This window comes from Aspergillus glaucus (assembly GCF_001890805.1).
Source record: "Aspergillus glaucus CBS 516.65 unplaced genomic scaffold ASPGLscaffold_13, whole genome shotgun sequence".
Lineage (NCBI taxonomy): Eukaryota > Fungi > Ascomycota > Eurotiomycetes > Eurotiales > Aspergillaceae > Aspergillus > Aspergillus glaucus.
This window is the reverse complement of record NW_019170465.1, coordinates 506,251-523,731: the sequence shown is the minus strand read 5'-3', so window position 1 is coordinate 523,731 and position 17,481 is coordinate 506,251. Positions and strand designations below refer to the sequence as shown.

At 50.5% G+C, this 17,481-nt stretch overlaps 10 protein-coding genes across 10 annotated transcripts; 6 read left to right on the top strand and 4 right to left on the bottom strand.

The window, feature by feature from the left end:
• Positions 1–602: 602 nt before the first annotated feature.
• On the top strand, positions 603–1,828 carry ASPGLDRAFT_67413 (structure-specific endonuclease subunit SLX1; the record flags this gene model as incomplete). Its single annotated transcript, XM_022549134.1, has 2 exons — positions 603–841; positions 898–1,828. The coding sequence occupies 2 exons, from the start codon at positions 603–605 to the stop codon at positions 1,826–1,828; spliced, it is 1,170 nt and encodes a 389-aa protein (XP_022399856.1).
• A 9-nt stretch (positions 1,829–1,837) lies between these two features.
• ASPGLDRAFT_128672 (bifunctional thymidylate/uridylate kinase) lies at positions 1,838–2,550 on the bottom strand (the record flags this gene model as incomplete). Its single annotated transcript, XM_022540823.1, has 2 exons — positions 1,838–2,370; positions 2,415–2,550. 2 exons carry the CDS (start codon positions 2,548–2,550, stop codon positions 1,838–1,840), a joined length of 669 nt encoding a protein of 222 aa, XP_022399855.1.
• A 169-nt stretch (positions 2,551–2,719) lies between these two features.
• On the top strand, positions 2,720–4,226 carry ASPGLDRAFT_128598 (tRNA-ribosyltransferase family protein; the record flags this gene model as incomplete). The annotated part of the gene is made up of 2 exons (XM_022540816.1): positions 2,720–2,957; positions 3,037–4,226. The coding sequence occupies 2 exons, from the start codon at positions 2,720–2,722 to the stop codon at positions 4,224–4,226; spliced, it is 1,428 nt and encodes a 475-aa protein (XP_022399854.1).
• Positions 4,227–4,486: 260 nt separating this feature from the next.
• ASPGLDRAFT_36610 (methylenetetrahydrofolate reductase (NAD(P)H) MET12) lies at positions 4,487–6,650 on the bottom strand (the record flags this gene model as incomplete). Its single annotated transcript, XM_022544710.1, has 2 exons — positions 4,487–6,493; positions 6,564–6,650. The coding sequence occupies 2 exons, from the start codon at positions 6,648–6,650 to the stop codon at positions 4,487–4,489; spliced, it is 2,094 nt and encodes a 697-aa protein (XP_022399853.1).
• A 625-nt stretch (positions 6,651–7,275) lies between these two features.
• Positions 7,276–7,863, top strand: ASPGLDRAFT_128515 (uncharacterized protein; the record flags this gene model as incomplete). Its single annotated transcript, XM_022540807.1, has 1 exon — positions 7,276–7,863. One exon carries the CDS (start codon positions 7,276–7,278, stop codon positions 7,861–7,863), a length of 588 nt encoding a protein of 195 aa, XP_022399852.1.
• A 131-nt stretch (positions 7,864–7,994) lies between these two features.
• ASPGLDRAFT_26750 (uncharacterized protein) lies at positions 7,995–8,792 on the bottom strand (the record flags this gene model as incomplete). The annotated part of the gene is made up of 6 exons (XM_022543600.1): positions 7,995–8,194; positions 8,250–8,315; positions 8,371–8,474; positions 8,529–8,572; positions 8,630–8,660; positions 8,776–8,792. The coding sequence occupies 6 exons, from the start codon at positions 8,790–8,792 to the stop codon at positions 7,995–7,997; spliced, it is 462 nt and encodes a 153-aa protein (XP_022399851.1).
• A 363-nt stretch (positions 8,793–9,155) lies between these two features.
• On the top strand, positions 9,156–12,087 carry ASPGLDRAFT_128454 (glucan 1,3-alpha-glucosidase ROT2; the record flags this gene model as incomplete). Its single annotated transcript, XM_022540802.1, has 2 exons — positions 9,156–9,237; positions 9,293–12,087. The coding sequence occupies 2 exons, from the start codon at positions 9,156–9,158 to the stop codon at positions 12,085–12,087; spliced, it is 2,877 nt and encodes a 958-aa protein (XP_022399850.1).
• A 341-nt stretch (positions 12,088–12,428) lies between these two features.
• Positions 12,429–13,754, top strand: ASPGLDRAFT_67406 (uncharacterized protein; the record flags this gene model as incomplete). The annotated part of the gene is made up of 5 exons (XM_022549133.1): positions 12,429–12,461; positions 12,514–12,680; positions 12,728–13,032; positions 13,084–13,424; positions 13,479–13,754. The coding sequence occupies 5 exons, from the start codon at positions 12,429–12,431 to the stop codon at positions 13,752–13,754; spliced, it is 1,122 nt and encodes a 373-aa protein (XP_022399849.1).
• A 206-nt stretch (positions 13,755–13,960) lies between these two features.
• On the top strand, positions 13,961–15,716 carry ASPGLDRAFT_173691 (PQ-loop repeat-containing protein). Its single transcript, XM_022542799.1, has 4 exons — positions 13,961–14,311; positions 14,386–14,505; positions 14,566–14,778; positions 14,845–15,716. The coding sequence occupies exons 1-4, from the start codon at positions 14,268–14,270 to the stop codon at positions 15,242–15,244; spliced, it is 777 nt and encodes a 258-aa protein (XP_022399848.1). The 5' UTR covers positions 13,961–14,267; the 3' UTR covers positions 15,245–15,716.
• Positions 15,696–17,291, bottom strand: ASPGLDRAFT_26746 (bZIP transcription factor; the record flags this gene model as incomplete). Its single annotated transcript, XM_022543599.1, has 3 exons — positions 15,696–15,784; positions 15,842–16,787; positions 16,860–17,291. 3 exons carry the CDS (start codon positions 17,289–17,291, stop codon positions 15,696–15,698), a joined length of 1,467 nt encoding a protein of 488 aa, XP_022399847.1.
• Between the last annotated feature and the right edge of the window lie 190 nt (positions 17,292–17,481).

Below are 17,481 nucleotides of genomic sequence, written 5' to 3'. Positions count from 1 at the left end.
CAGTTTGAGTCTGCGGAAAGGAAGAAGAACAAGATAGTGCCTCCTTCCCAATCAGGTAACGAGTTTTATAGAATATATGCACCAAACAAACATTGACCGGTATTACAGTCATTACCAGACTCGTCAACTATTATGACTCTACTGTTGGAAGAATGTCAATAAATCATCTCATAGTAAACAATCGTATGATTCTTCAATCTGGTCGTCAGCGCCAGCAGAGAGTCAACCATGGTCCTGCCCAAGAAATGTCCACAATAGATCATCATTATTCTTTCTTTTGACGTCGGGTCTGGCTAAAATTTGTTTCGCAATGTCTTTCTTTTGTTTGGCCCTGGAATGGTGTTCTGTCAACGAGATCAACGAGAATATATATTGCAATGTGGACTCGGTCACCAATAAATGAGGTGCCATCAACACCATATAGACCCAACCGCTCAAATATCTGTAGTAGCTCAAACAATTGTATAGAACTTGATATGAATTTATGAACTCCTCAATAAACTGCCAGAACTATCACGTGATCTCCATGGCAACAAAAACATCAACAACCGTCTCAACACCTGCACAACATATGCATAAAGAATAACCAGAATCCCTCCCAAATGGAAGAAGATCAAACAAAACCCATCCCAGCCTTCTACGCCTGCTACCTCCTCCGCTCTACCGTCCGCCATGCCTCTCTATATATCGGCTCCACGCCTGATCCATCCAGACGCCTAACCCAGCATAACGGGGCAGTCAAAGGAGGCGCGAAACGGACGGCGAGAGGGAACCTGAGGCCTTGGGAGATGACTATTTTGGTGGAGGGGTTTATGAGTCGGATTGGGGCGTTGCAGTTTGAGTGCGTATTTACCCCTGCTTGTTTACTGTCTGGTATGCGTTATGCTGATGGAGTAGATGGGCATGGCAACATACAAATGACTCGAGACATGCGAGATTGGAGCAGATGACTGGGGAGGAAGTTACGGCTGCGTCTCGTGTGACGATTAACGCAGCGGCTGGCAAGGCAAAGCCCCAGCGTCGTCGGACTGGGCGGTCGATGAAAGCTCATTTGGAGGATTTACATGTCCTGTTACGGTCGACTTATTTTTCCAGCTGGCCACTGAGAGTACGGTTCTTTTCAGCTGATGTCTATCGACAGTGGAAAGCCTGGAGTGACCGTGTAGATGATTCCCTTCCGGGCCATATCCAGATTATCTTGGATGGGGATTGCGATATCCTGCATACGCAGACAGATAAAGGTGACAAAGTTGGCAGCGTTCACGATATTCAGACGAGATATACGAAGATCGATGAGTATCTGGAGAAAGCCGCTCTCTTACTGGATGATCCTACAGATCTACGCTGCAAACTATGCCAGAGACAGGTGATTCCCAAGGAAGAGCTGGTGACTGTCTGCCCGCAGACTGCTTGTCATTGCATAAGCCACATGTCTTGTCTATCTGACAGTTTCCTAGCTGCGGCCGGCGAGCCAGACCGGTTCGTTCCAATGCATGGCACATGTCCCGCATGTAAGAAGACTATCAAATGGCCAGTGATCATGCAAGAGTTGACGCTTCGCCGTCGCGGTGACAAGGAACTGCGTACTATTCTGAGGAAGAAGAAGAGAGATAACCAAAGCAGGAAGATGGGTGCGAAAGCTGTTCCGGGTTCCGCTACAACGGACCGGGAAAGCTCCGATGACTCGACCGGCGATGATGCTCTTGACGAGAATTGGATAGAGGAACCAGCCTCTGAATCGGATTCTGATACAGAACTCCCCAATGCACGATTAAAGCCAGCTTCCCCGCGACTGGAGATAGTGATCGAGGACAGCGAGGACGATTGATCCACCGAATCAGAGAGAAATCGGTCCAAGTTTCCTCAGAGGTCCGATAGCGTCCACACGTGCAATAGAGTCTGTCGCAATCTTCGAGATATCCCGCGATACCTCATCAAAGGCCCTCCCCGCATCAATGATATGAATATCCTCGCTCCGTTGCCGATCAAAAAGATCCTGAAACAACTCACGCACGCGTTTCTGCATCGGCTCGTTCTCGTAACGCTCCGCCCCAAAGCCCCCGCGCTTTGCAGCTTCTTCTGGCGAGATCCGAAGGAAGAGACAGAGATCCGGTCGTGGTAATCCGATTTCCGGTTGCCATGCCCATTCGAGGGATAAGTTGGGGTTTGCTTTCGCAGCTGTGTAGACGACACCGGAATACGAGTAACGGTCCACGATGAGCGTGACACCATTGTTTATATCTTCCTCAATAGCGCTTGCGATTTCCCAGCGGTTGGCAGAGAAGAGGAGGTGGATTGAGTGGTCGTCTAGCTGCAATTCGCCGCGGAGGTAGGAGTTGATCAGTTTTCCGATGGACGTCGTTCGATCTGCTTGCGTTAAATTGAAGTTATATATATAGAAGCAGTGAGCATACCTGGAAATCGAATGTACTTGACCGAATGACCCTGCTTCTGTAGCGCGTCGCGTAGACATTCGCATTGGCTCGATTTGCCGGCGCGATCCAAGCCTTCAGCGACGATGAGAGTGCCGCGTCGCGTAGAGCGAGCCATTCTGTATATTGTTAAATTTCAGAGCAAAATAAAAATATAAACAACTTTCTAGAACAGGTAGAAAGTCAGACGTTTTGCGCGTGGAGAGTAGCGGAGAGCAGAAGATCCCCGCGTTGACACTTTTCTCCCCCGAGATCTTCAGATCAACAATCTAACAACTGACAGCACCATGGCCTCTCTGGATACAAACTCACAACAACACGAGACCATGAATTTCAATTTACTGAACCCGGCTACTGCGCCAGTCATGGCGCCCCGACTGGGAAAAATGGCCATTGCAGGCCGAAAAGCCATCTCGACGCCGCATTACATCCCACTCAGCACCCGCGGCGCAGTCGCTCATATCGCCCATGATATAATGCGGGATCAGACGACGATATCCAGCTTATATGTTGGCCTTGAGGATTGTATGTGTCACATCTTTTCTATGGTCTTGCGCAGAATGAAGGAATACTGACTACCTACGCCCATGGGGCCTTAGATCAGTCATAGAGACATTACCCAAGAAAGCCATTCCTCCGATATACAAAACACCCATCGAACCACACGAGTCTGCTCTTCGGAAATTCATATGCATGTCAGAAGATACCCTTCTAGTTATGGGCCCGCGTCGTATCCCACCCATCACCTGCCCACCAACAAATACACCCAACGCAATCGCAATCCTAACAAGCGTCGGATTCCGCCATATGACCGGCGAGGAGTACATCAGCGCAGTACAGAAACTCAAACCGGATATCGTGGTTGGACTTGCAGATCTGGTCGTCGGGCAGGCACCGGGTGTCAAGCGGAGGGTGAAGATGGTGGACCGCACGCATGCGTTTACGATGGATGCCACGGAGGAGCTATACGGGGAGGGCGTTGCGGAGGGCGAACGGTCTAAAGCGGCGTATTTTGCGCCTGTGCTGCCGTTGGAAAATACACAGCAATCTCTGTATTTGGGGGAATTGGAGGATGAGATGCGGCCGTATATCTCGGGGTTGGCGTTATATGAAGCTGCGTCGTTGTCTATTGTCCCAGAGAGTCTGGGTGAACTGCCTCGGTTGCTGTTCAGCGCACCTACCACTCCCCAGGATGTTCTACGGGAGGTGTCGTTAGGAGCAGACATCCTGACAATCCCGTTCATGGGCGAGACCTCTGATGCTGGTATGGCCTTGACATTTACCTTCCCAGCACCATTTCCAGAAACCGCCTTACCTCAACCCCTAGCAATGGACCTATGGTCCTCCGGCTTCGCCACAGATACCCGTCCCCTAGTAGAAGGCTGCCAATGCTACACCTGCCAAAACCACCATAGAGCATATATCAGCCACCTCCTCTCCGCAAAGGAAATGCTAGCATGGACGCTCCTCCAACTCCACAACCACCACGTCATGGACTTTTTCTTCTCTGGAATCAGAGAAAGTATTCAACGCGGTACATTTGAAGCGGATGTGCAGGCTTTTGAGCGGGCTTATGAGTCGAAGTTACCCGAGAAGACGGGCGAGGGCCCTAGACTCCGTGGTTATCATCTCCCACCATCAGGAGCACATCAATCGAAACGCAATCCCCGAAAATACGGCCGTCTTGATGATGCAGCTGAGAAGTATGCTGAGTCGGCGTCGTCGGTTGCTACGCCAGATGGTGGTGCGACTGAGCTCGAGGAACATGGGTTTGCGGAGAAGACTGCTCCATGATATAGAGACTGGATAAAAGGTTTGCCAAAGGCTTTGTAGCTTTGGCGCCGGGATTGCTACTTTCTATATATTCAAGCATTTAGAGAAAACCAATCTATATTGACCAATAAGTATACAAGGTATCGCGAATCCGGCATACAAGCATAGTTGATATGAAATATAACCAGAACCCAGAACAAAATCATGCATCTCATTTACAAACCATCCAACAAGAAAAAACAAAAACCAAAGCCATAAAACTCAAGAGCAGAAGAAGAAAATCACTCTTCTCCCGCCAAAACTCTCCACATCCACTTAACCTCCTTCTCCTCCTCGCTCGACCCAACCTCCGTCCCAGCCCCAAACTCCTGCGCAACAACACAAACCAACCACACATCATTCTTAGTGTCCTCGAGAAACCGCTCCGTGGGAGTTCCCCGGGGGTAAACGCGACGCCACTCGTCCCAGATCCGATAGGCCTCGTCGCCCCATGCGCGAAAGCTGACCTCTTCGATGATGGTGGGTGTCACGATCTCCTTACCGCGGAAGACACCCCATGTGACCGCGTTGACGTTATCAGGGTTCATCTCAACGATGTCGTCGTTGTCGGAGCCGGCGGGGTGAGCGGGGAGGGAGGACTCGAAGTCACCCTTGGCGTTTGTGGCGAACCAGGCGAGTTTCTCGTGGCCGTGCTTTTCCAGGACGGGTTTGAGGCTGTTCTGGAAGTCCTTGTCTGGACAGAAGAACTCGACGAATGGCTTCTGGAAGACGAAGCCCTCGTGCTGTGGACCCCAGCCGAAGACTGGGTCGTCGCTGCGCACGCCGTTGACGGCGGGTTGCGAGGCGAGTGTCCACCAGCCGCGGCCGTCGATGAGTTTGAGTAGTTCGGGGCGGATAACAGCTGTTTCGGGGTTTAGACCATCGCCTCCTTCCTCTGAACCTCCCTCGGACCACGGGACCATGTGTAGTTCGCCGGAGACGTGGCGGCGGAAGAGGGTGCTGAGGTCGGAGCGCGAGACAGGGTGACCCCACAGTCGACGAGCGGCGGGGGCTGGTACGTGAAGGGAGGGACCGTAACCGTCAATCTCACCGAAGGCTGGGGAACGTGCATCACCCCATCGTCCGTTGGGGAAGTCATCCCAGGTGGCTTCTCTTCCGAGCGCGCCGAGTCCTTCGGAGATTTGGAGGGTGGTGCTAGGGTTTGGAGGCATGGCAGGCATTCCAGCGCTGACCGCAGATGCTTCGTGTGATGCAGAATCTCTAGTTGCATCTTCCAGGTTTGCTTGCTTTCTGTCCACGATAACCCGGTTGCGCGGTTGGGAGTTGAGTGACGAAGCGCGGCTTTTCGAACCGATACGAGAGCCATTGGGGGCGACGTCCAGTGTAGATGCTGCAACATTCAATGCTCCTTCGTCTTCAATGGCATTCTCATCATATTCGGGGATCAGATTGCAGCGTTCAAGGATGAAAGACACTGTCTTTTCAAGGTTGAGTGTGTAAAAGTGGAAACCCCGTATTCCAGGGGAGGCAACCTTCTTGATCCCTTCGACAATGTCGATAATGACATCCATACCAACGCGCTTCACAGCATCGTCATCGTGTTTAACTTCCTCCATCTTCTTAGCAATGCACGGCGGGACCTTGACGTGACTCAGCTTGGTCACTCTGGTCAAGATCTTGTAGCTGTGCACCGGCATCAACCCGGGGATGATAGGAATCGTCTTAAACACGCCTGATTCATGATTCCGCAGCAAACTCTCATAATTATTGAATGCATCAAGGTCGTAAGTCAACTGTGTCATGATAAAATCCGCACCGGCCTTCGTCTTCTCAATCAAATAGGGCAGATCCTGGTGCGGATCTTGGACATCCTGGAAAGAATCCGCCGGATGACCCTCTGGATACCCAGCCACACCAACACAGAAGTAATTCCCATATTGCTGACGAATGTATTTCACCAAGTCCACCGCGAACATGAAATCCTTGTTGCTATCGTCCTCCCCGTGGATGTTGTACTCCTCACTCCGCGGCGGGTCACCACGCAACGCCAGGATGTTTCGGATCCCCAGCACCTTGGCTTCCTCCAGCGCCTGATCCACCAAGGCCCGACTCATATTGGTACACGTTAAATGCAGACATGTCGTTAATTGCAGTTGTCGCTGGCAGACCTCAGCCAACTCGAGCGATCGCTTTGCGGTGCTTCCTCCGGCGCCCCATGTGACAGTGATGAACAATGGTCGCAATGCTTGTGCCATACGCTCCAGACGGGCTTGGAGGTTAGCAAAACCCTATACGCAGCCAGAACGTTAGCAATCTCATCTCTTGTGACTCCCAGTCGAAGTCGCGGGGTAACCCCACCATCTGAGTCTTTGGCGGGAAAAACTCGAGCGAGAAGTAACTCGAATTGGGCGGAAGAGCCGCGATCTTGTCTGTGAGTTTCTCCATCGTGGCCTGCAGTCCTTTCCGGTGGAATAGTAGGCGTTGGGGAGGAAATCTGTAGAGAGTTGACACTTCGGGAGTTGAGGGAAACTGGAAACTCCGACGGCGGTGATGTTATCGAGGCGATCGCGGATATGGGAATAGAGCCCAATGCCGAATTCTGATAACTAGTTATGGGTCAATAAGGGGAGTTTGTTAGGTTAGTTTGTTCTTTGGTGTGGCTGGCTGAATTTTTATAAGCAACTGTTGCGTCTGCAGATTTCTGCATTCAGTCGGATAGCAGCGCCACAGCAGCGTGCATCTTTTATACTCCATTGCTTCCATTAGCATCGGTTCAAGATACAAGATAACTGCATTCACCCTGACAAAATGTAGTCAATAAGTCTGGGTTTTACCAGAAAACTGCCTCTCTGACATGCAGCACAATCAACATTTATGCATGTATTGCTGACTTACGAGACATTATGCATTTGCATATTTCGCAAACAATGCAAGCGGAGAATGAACAATCACTTCGAGAACAACCCGAGACAGCAATTGACTTTCATATCTTGACGACGGATCTGTTTGGAGTTGATAGAATCTCCAGCCCAAAGCCCTGAACGAACCGGTCTATTCACAATCAGCGACAATGCCACCGCGACGTCCACTCCTCTCCTTCCTCCGTTCAATCTCCCCCGCCTCCCCTACCAAACCACGGACCTTTTCCACGCCCTCACCCTCCTCGACACCCAAAGACTCGCACTCTCGTCTGCGAAAACTCAATGACCGTCTCCCACCATTCCTACGCTCCTACACGACTCCACTACTTGGCGCTCCAGTAACGCATATCACGTCCTTCCTGATTCTCCATGAGATAACGGCGATTGTGCCGCTGTTTGGATTAGTGGGGGCATTCCATTATGGGAATTGGATACCGGATTGGGGATCTGGCGGTGCGTTTGATGAGGGGATTCAGCGGTTTGGGAAGTGGTTAAGGAAGAAAGGCTGGGTGGACGAGGGGGATGTGTCATCTGTGAATGATGAGGTGCAGTCTGGGGAATTGAAGACTGAGCGGAAAGGGACTAGGCTGGTGCTGGAGTTTGCGACTGCTTATGCCGTTATTAAGGCACTTCTACCGGTCCGCATTGCTGCGAGTGTATGGGCAACACCGTGGTTCGCAAGGTCCGTTCTGGCCCCGCTAGGTAAAGGAGCAAGGACCTTGTTTGGGAGGAAATAGGACAAGGTGACTGCTGCTACCTAGCCAGGGTTACTTGATTACGACTGTACAGAGCTTGTAGGTATCATGTAAATCTATTCTCATGACATTATTTTGATTTGTTCTTCCTAGATCAATGACTGTGGAAGAATTTAAACCTTCTCGTAGATCCACTCAGCCTGAGCCTGCTTGTAGCTCTTGACCTCATCAGGGGCGAACCAGAGGGAGATCTCCTTCTGAGCGCTCTCAACGCTGTCGGAGCCGTGGCAGACGTTACGGCCAACGTCGATGGCGAAGTCACCACGGATGGTGCCAGGGGCGGAGGCAAGGGGGTTGGTGGCACCAAGGATGGCTATCATAGGTTAGCAAATGATGCGGATTGAGGTAGGATGTAGAAAAGAGCTTACTGCGGCCGGTCTTGACGACGTCACGGCCCTCCCAGACCATAGCGACGACGGGGCCGCTCAGCATGTCTAGTTTGTTATTAGCATGCTTCTCCAATTCGAGACAATTCAATAGGTTACTCACAGGTGATGAGGCCGGGGAAGAAGGGCTTGCCGGCAAGGTCGGCGTAGTGCTTCTCAAGGTGCTCCTTGGAGGGAGTGGCGAGCTTCAGGGCAGCGAGCTTGAAGCTATTGGACGTTAGCACCGCCCTGTTTCAAGTATGCGACAGGGGAGATACGAACCCACGGTTCTCGAAGCGAGAGACGATGGGGCCAACGAGTCCACGCTGATCCATTGTCAGTGACCTTGCTTTATTTCACACCACAGTATTGTAAATCCATACCTGGACACCGTCGGGCTTGATGGCAATGAAGCTGTGACAATTGTTAGCTCTCCGTAGCAGTGAGGGGTAGCCAAAAAAAACTCCAAAACGAGATGTAATCCAGCAGAGGGATGAGGAGTAGGTAGAAAGCGAGGGAATTGACTTACGTCTGCTCGGTAGACATTTTGAGGGGTTGTAGTGGTGATTGATATAGGACAATCGAGAAGAGACACTGGAATGAGAGGAAAAAAGAAGACTTGGAGGAGGTTGAGTTGGCGAAAAATAAAAATGGATGTGGGGCAGGAGGGGTTATCTGCCTGAATGCCTGACTCTCGTCTGATTATCGCCTTACAGACCAGGCATCATTCCCCGACTTCCAAGACCGCTTAGCGCCGCGCTAACCCAATCGGGACAGCTCTCTCCATCTGGACAGCTGGAATTACGTCCATCGAACCGCATTGCCTACGAAGGTGCTGTATAGACTGCTCGATGCAGCCTCTTTTATCTTATCATTGAACTACTACACATTATTTGTTGATCAACAATCATGGCCCGGAGCTGGCCAGTGTCCGTCCGGTGGACGCTATTGCTCTTGGTGGTGATATTGGGATGGCTTGTGGTCCCTGGAGGTGAGTTCGACAGGTGGAAAGGAACCACACATTCAATGATTCTGACATATTCTAGTGACCGTGAAGCGTGAAAGCTTCAAGTATTGCTCGCAATCCGGCTTCTGTAAGCGAAACAGGGCGTACGCCGACGAGGTCTCCGCCAAGGGCTCATCCTGGAGCTCCCCATACGAACTCGAACCGTCAACAATTCAATTCAAAGACTCCCAATTACATGGAGTAATTGTCAAGACAACGTCCGAAAACGAGAAAGTCCGCCTGCCACTCACAGTATCCTTCCTCGAATCCGGTGCCGCGCGGGTCGTGATCGACGAAGAGAAGCGCTTGAAGGGAGAAATCGATCTTCGACACAACAGCCAGATCCGCAAGGAACGGTATAACGAGGCTGAGAAATGGGCTGTGGTTGGAGGCTTGGACTTGAGCAAGTCCGCGACGCTGAACGCGAATACTGAGGAGGGCCTCACCAAGGTGCTCTACGGTCCCGGAAGCTCATTCCAGGCAATCATTCGCCACGCACCCTTCGATGTGGAATTTCAAAGGGACGGTGAAACGCATGTTCAATTCAACAAGCAGGGCTATTTGAACATGGAACATTGGCGGCCGAAGTTGGAGCCCGAAGAAGACAGCCCGGAGGATCAGAGCACATGGTGGGAAGAGACCTTTGATGGAAACACTGATTCCAAGCCTCGTGGCCCTGAGAGTCTTGGCCTGGACATCTCTTTCCCAGGCTACAGCCATGTTTTTGGAATTCCGGAGCATGCCGACTCGCTTTCCTTGAGGGAGACTAGGGGAGGATCTGGAAACCATGAAGATCCATATCGTTTGTACAACTCCGACATTTTCGAGTACGAGCTGAACAGCCCCATGACTCTGTATGGCGCTATTCCCCTAATGCAGGCCCATCGAAAAGACTCGACCGTCGGTGTATTCTGGCTCAATGCTGCCGAGACCTGGATTGACATTGTCAAGTCCAGCTCGTCTGCCAACCCGTTATCTCTAGGTGTGGGCTCCAAGACTACCACTCATAGCCACTGGATTTCGGAAGCTGGTCAGCTGGATGTCTTCGTTTTCTTGGGACCCTCGCCCCGAGACATCAGCAAGACCTACGGAGAACTCACTGGATACACACAGCTGCCCCAGCAGTTTGCTATCGCATACCACCAGTGTCGCTGGAACTACGTCACTGATGAAGATGTCAAGGAGGTCGACGCCCAGTTTGACAAGTACCAGATCCCTTATGATGTTATCTGGCTTGACGTCGACTACACCGATGACCGGAAGTACTTTACCTGGGATCCGATGACCTTCCCTAATCCAATTAGTATGGAAGAGCAGCTCGACGACTCGGAGCGTAAGCTTGTGGTTCTCATTGATCCTCATATCAAAAATGAGGACGGCTACTTTGTCTCTGAAGAAATGAAGAAACAAGGGTTTGCTGTTAAGAACAAGGACGGGAATATCTACGATGGACACTGTTGGCCGGGTGCATCCAACTGGATCGATTGCTTCAACCCCGAAGCTGCCAAATGGTGGTCTACACTGTATAAGTATGACAAGTTCAAGGGCTCGTCTCCAAATGTCTTCATTTGGAACGACATGAACGAACCTTCCGTTTTCGACGGACCTGAAGTCACGATGCCCAAGGACAACATCCATTGGGGCAATTGGGAGCACCGTGATATCCATAATATCAATGGTGTGACATTGCTGAACTCCACCTTCAAGGCGCTGACGACCCGCAAGAAAGGCGAGAACCGACGTCCATTCATTCTGACCCGGTCTTACTACGCTGGAGCGCAGCGAGTGGCTGCCACGTGGACGGGAGATAACCAGGCCACGTGGGACCATCTGGCCATTACACTTCCCATGGTTTTGAACAATGGGATCTCCGGCTTCCCATTTGCTGGCGCTGATGTTGGCGGCTTCTTCCACAACCCGGGTCCGGAGCTCTTGACCAGATGGTATCAAACCGGTATTTGGTACCCATTCTTCCGCGCACATGCCCACATCGAGACTCGCAGGCGAGAACCGTACCTAGTCAACCAACCTCACCGCGACTACATTTCCCAGGCGCTTCGCTTGAGATACCAGCTTTTGCCCGCGTGGTACACCGCTTTCCACGAAGCCTCCGTCAACGGAACTCCGATCGTGAGACCTCAATTCTACGTGCATCCAACTGATGAGCAAGGCTTTGCTCTCGATGATCAGCTCTACTTCGGATCTACTGGTCTGCTGACCAAGCCTGTTGTTTCCGAGGGTGCGAACTCTGCGGACATCTACATCTCGGATGACGAGAAGTACTACGACTACTTCGACTACACCGTTTACCAGGGCGCGAAGAAGAGACACACCGTTCCCGCTCCCATCGAAAAGGTCCCGCTCTTGATGCAGGGTGGTCATGTCCTTCCCCGCAAGGACCGCCCTCGCCGCAGCAGTGGCTTGATGAAGTGGGACCCATACACCCTCGTTATCACCCTGGATAAGAACGGCGAAGCCGACGGCACCTTGTACGTGGACGACGGCGAAAGCTACGAGTACCAGCGTGGCGCCTACATCCACCGTAGCTTCCACTTCCAGGACTCTGTCCTGTCCTCTCACGACATCGGCACCAAGGGTCCCAAAACCGCCGAGTACTTGAAGACAATGAGCAACGTCAAGGTGGAGAAGGTGGTTGTCATTGATCCTCCCAAGGAATGGCAGGATAAGGTCAGTGTGACCATCATCGAAGACGGTGCTACGACGGGAACTACTGCCTCGATACAGTACTTCTCCCAGCCGGCTGGAAAGGCGCCGTATACTGTTGTGAAGAAGCCAGGTGTTGCCATTGGAAAGACATGGCGGATTGAGTTTTAATTATAGTACAGATTGATTGAAAGTACATTGGAATGAATGCCACGTTTTCTTACACTGTCCTGCATCTTCTGCCATAATAGAGCCCGGGACATCATTAGCGGCTTGACGTTGTAGCCTTACCACCAGCTTGCACTTTCAAAGAACATGATGACAATCAAAAGTGAGGTTGGTAGATAGTTGTAAAGCCCAAGTTACAGCAGTATATATTCTCGGACAGATTAGTCTCATTCACTTGCTATCTCGTATCTTTCAGGGCTCGAGTTTGGTGAATTATGGAACACACGTGATTTGGACCTAGTCAGATCTTTTGGCAACTCCTATTTCGATTAACACAAATGAAAATGCCATATTTCAAATCGTTCCCACTTCCTCGAGTGATTAAAAGACACCCCAAGGCCGCAGAATACTCATCAAGAACCATGGAAGTCCCCATACTTTTGCGATTTTCCCGACGCTGAGCCTATCTGGCATTATGAAGACGGTGGTTTTCATCCCATTGCCTTAGGAGACAAATTGAAAGATGGGAGATACAAAGTGCTGCATAAAATGGGATGGGGAGGCCACTCTACGGGTTGGACTGCAAGAGATCAACGGTATACAGACAGCATTTGTGATTGATCGATTGCTAACTCATCGACAGAAATGGGATAAATGTTGCCGTCAAGGTCTGTGGTTCAACCAGGGGAATCAATGTGGTCAATAGAGAAATGCCAATGATGAAGCAACTTGCGGGCATTTATCCCGGCCCCTCGAACTTGATGTGCATGTTCGATGCATTCGACATAGAAGGCCCAAATGGGCGTCATGAATGCCTGGTGTTGGAGCTTTTAGGGCCAAGTGTCGTAGACACGGCTGAAAGGCTCTCCGGAAAGGTCGCTAAGTCAATTGCAAAGCAAGCTTTGTCTGGGCTTGACGCTCTGCACCGGCAGGGGATTGGGCATGGAGGTAAGCTACAGTAACATAAAGAGCACTTCATAGCATACTCATTCATTCTAGACCTCTACATGTACAACTTAGTCTTCACTCTCCCTGACGTGGACCGTTTGTCCGAGAGGAGACTACTCGACGTACTAGGTGAACCAAAAATCAGCAAAGTCAGAAGAGATGACGGGGGATCACTGGAACCTGGAATACCGGAGTACATTGTGGAGCCAGTTTCTTTTCGAAAACACGCTTCATTATTGTCGCAACCCATTAAGATCGTTGACTTCGGACAATCGTTCTTGCCTAATGCACCTCCTCAGACGCTTCATATACCCATAGTTTATCGGGCACCTGAAATTGTATTCAAGGATCGTTTGGACTATCGCGTGGACTTACGGAGCAGGGTGTGTACGGTAAGTAGAGTAGCAGACATTCAGTCACTGAAGGTGATCTGACAAATATGACAGCTATCCGAGCTATTTACTGGTTACCCACCTTTTGAAAGTGTTATGATGACACCAGAAGATCTCGTTGATGAAATGTTAGAAACGACAACCGATGCACTACCTGATAGATGGAAGGAGGCCAGGAATGCAATACAAAATGGCCGTACTGAAGCATATAGCGGGTACTCTTTGCAAGGCTGGTTGGAAGAGATTTACTTCGATTACAGGCTGAAGCAGGACTTGACAAGGGAAGATAGTCACATTGGGAGAGATTGTCGGCAGAATGCTACGGTTTGAGCCGGGCACGAGGGCTTCTGCGAGGGAGGTCTCGGAGAATCCCTGGATTAGTAAAGAAGTCTGGCACAGTATACGTGGGTAGTTCCCTTTGGAAATAGTAAGCATATGAATTTGAATCTCTTGAATCTCTCATTCTATAGATCACTATGGCCTCGGGCATATATAAGCCACGCTAACCCGATCCAGAATAGTACGCTGAGTCAGCCCAGGGTGATTGCGACTGAAGTTCGCCTTGACTTTCTTCGTCCCAGTTTTGACCACGATTGCTTTCTGTCTTCTTTTGCTATCGATTGTCTGTGGCATAGCTACCTCTTCGCTGCTCTTATTGTATTTCCGGGGCGCAATTCGAACCGGCATCGGACTGTTGACCGTCGCAAACCCGCTTCGCAACCGCGTCGACCGTCGGACTTCCTCCTACAGGACAGACTTTGCTTGGCAATTGTCCCCTACATTTCCGGCTGGATCTATTACTCAATCGATTCGTTTTCTTGGCGGGCCGTTACCATATCCACGATGTATCTGATATCGAAAGCTTTGCAATATGGCGCTCCATTCTTGTGCGTAACCGACTCCCGGAAGACCCGCAAACGCCCGGTAGATTATGGCCATGCTAACCGTTGCTGTACAATAGCATTATCACGTCGCCGGTGACGTCCTACGCAGATCAGATTATCAGTATCAATCGAAACAGGAGCTCGGCTGGGTTTTCGCTGGACATTCCGTTGATTATGCTTATCGCGTCGGTTATGAAGTAAGATTCAGGTTTGGACGGCGGGTTATTCGGCATTGGCGGTTAACACTTTCGCAATAGGGTATTCTATTGGTTCGGCGCTTACTACGATGTCTCGCTGCTGGTACAAGCTGTGATTACAATCGGGGTTCAGATCGTGTTGCTCAAGGTTGCACTGGATAACAGGCCGTCTCCGGGGATCAAGAGCGGGATCGAGCATACGCCGTTCAGTAACCTCGATGCAGGCGGATTGTCCAGGCCATATGAGTTCTGGCAATGGAAGAATGCTAGGCCGTATGTCCCGCTCACATGTTACCATCCCCTCAATCGCATGGTGAACTGACATAGCATATTCGCTAGGTACTGGATGTTCCTCGCGTATTTCGCCGCTAGCCTGTCCTTTATCCACGTCTTGATGTCCTACTCACAAACCTACATCGACCTGCTGGGCTATGTCGGTCTAGCCATTGAGGCAACGCTCCCATTGCCTCAAATCATTGCCAACCACAGCTCCCGCTCGTGCAAAGGATTCCGTCTCTCCGTCGTCGCAGCATGGGTTCTTGGTGACACGATGAAGCTCAGCTACTTCTTTTTTGGTGGACAGTTTGTTCCCTGGGCGTTCCGTCTGTGCGCCATGTTTCAATGCGTTTGTGACTGCTACCTCGGATTCCAGTTCTACTTGTACACTCCTCAGGTTGCGGGCAGCCCTAGGAACCAGGAGAGCTGGGGGGCCGAGGAGAAGGATATTCGGATGACTTGATGCATTGATGAACCTTTTACGTTGTAGCGGTACTTTGTGTACTGTATATAGATAGATTTTGTTGTAATACTTACGAGATAAACTAGGATATAGTTATAGTGATAGATTGACTAATGAAGATGAATAAGAAGCCATTGAGCGTTTCGATTTAGTCGTAATGCATGTAGCCTCAATGTCACACCTGAGATCTCCATATTCTCAATATCCGTCCGCACAAACGCATAGCCTGGGCGTTGGTTATATTAACTGAACGTCTGGTTCAAGGAGAAATGACTTGCATCCATGTGAGTCACAGATATGAGCCCTCCTAGCGCCCCCTGAACGTTGCTGATTATCAGACAAGCCCTGAAACCTAAAGGTACTGTGGGTGTCTTTCCATATCATGACATGGTCATTTTTAGGCCTTGTGTCATTGTAGCTAACTCGTATAGAATCTGAAGTCAGAGCCCCTTCACGACACAGCAGCACCGAGAGCTCTTTCCACATCACAGCGACGGAATCCCGGAGAACGACCCAAGCAAATACACTTGCTTATCAGTGCTACACGGAAGTCAGAGCTCGGTCGAAAAAGAAGAAAAACAGGAAACAGCCTCTTACCGTGCATCAGACGAGCTACGCTGACCATAGCTCGCCTTGGCGAACTTGGTCTAGATTCTGCGGGATCGCATGCGAATTTATAAACACCCTTTTGGCGGAGAAACCCTTCCAAATCCTGTATAGTAAACCATTCCCCATTCAGGTCTTCTTGAATTTCGGGAGGAAACTGCGCCAAGGGATCCTGGACTGTGACCCATTGTTGGGAAAGAGAGAGCTTTCCACTACTACTCCCTGGTAACGCATGCATACCTGCCCCACCCAAGCTAAAGAATGGTACGTCTTTCCATCCATCCAGCCGCCGTCGGCTAAGTCGACACTGAAGTGCTGCTTCAAAGTAAGAGGTCAGACGCTCTCGACTCATGAAAGTTAGGAGAAGGCGGAACGGTCTTTGTAGACGATCCATGGTGATGGTTCTGTCGCGCAAGGCCATATATCCTTGATAAACGCAAGCGATGTGTAATCTCTCCATAAATACAGGTAATTCGATGTCTGTAACCTCTGTCGAGCCGGAAATACATGGGGAATTGCCAATGGTGGCGTCTTGCAATCTTACATGATTTGCGGCGAAAGGCTGGGAGGTATTCAACTGCGAGCGAGCGATAAGCTCAACCATCCAAGATTGAACGGGGTTTATATCTGCTTCCCTTGGGGGTGTGGAAGGAGACTCCTCACTTGCTGGGAATGCATCGGGAGTCTCTCGTTCACAGCCTGCTTCATTGACGGAGCGCAGACATGTCAACACAGTACCATGTAGATGAGTTGCAAGCTCGGGGTTAGATTCCAACGCGCCAGATTGGACCAGCCGTTGGCTAAGTGAAAGAACAGACGTGCTCATGTTCTCAACTGCGTTCTCCAGCTGCGCAATACGGTCCTTATAGCGTGTAAGACTCCTTTCCCGTCGCGAGCGGTAAGCCCTCTGTGCCAGTCGTATTTGCAACCGGCGACGCTTTATCGGTTAGCAACAAGATTGATGCATTTTATCAGAATGAGGCCCATTTTAAGGGTACTTTGTACGCACCTCCTCGGGGTCTTCATCCAACACGTCAGCCGCATCTTTCCGTGGCCTACCCCGTTTTCTCGGGGAAAGACTGCTTGTGCCCAGCTCACTGCGATGCCGCAAATATTTATTTTCTGGAGTTGATGTGGACTGAATGCTCTGATCTAGTTCATCTTGACTTGACGGGGTTTCAATGAAGAGCCCGCCGTATAGAGGAGCCTCTTGGCGTTGGTCACCCTGTGGAATTGAAGTCTCAGGCATCGGGTACGAAGATGCAGACAATAGAGACTCAATGCTGTTAAAGGGTGTAGATTCTCGCATGGATGGCCGATCCTGGGGAGGGAGCAACAGCTTCTGCTGAAGTTCCTCCCAAGACAAGAATGGCGTGTCTGTATTCAGGAATTCCTCAGGGGACTGGACCCCGAATTGATGTGTTCTGGAGTTATTGGACATTTTGGGACTAAGAATGGTATTGTATACTTAAGTTTCTGAGGGGAGTAGAGATGGAGTTGAAGTCCCGGTTTCCTATTTGGGTGGTCTATGCTCATCTTGCTTTCATAGCCATGCATAACCGTGCATAAATCACCTTTAACCTCGGCTCGGACTGTTCACTAATCATAATTCGGCTCCTACTTGAAATCAA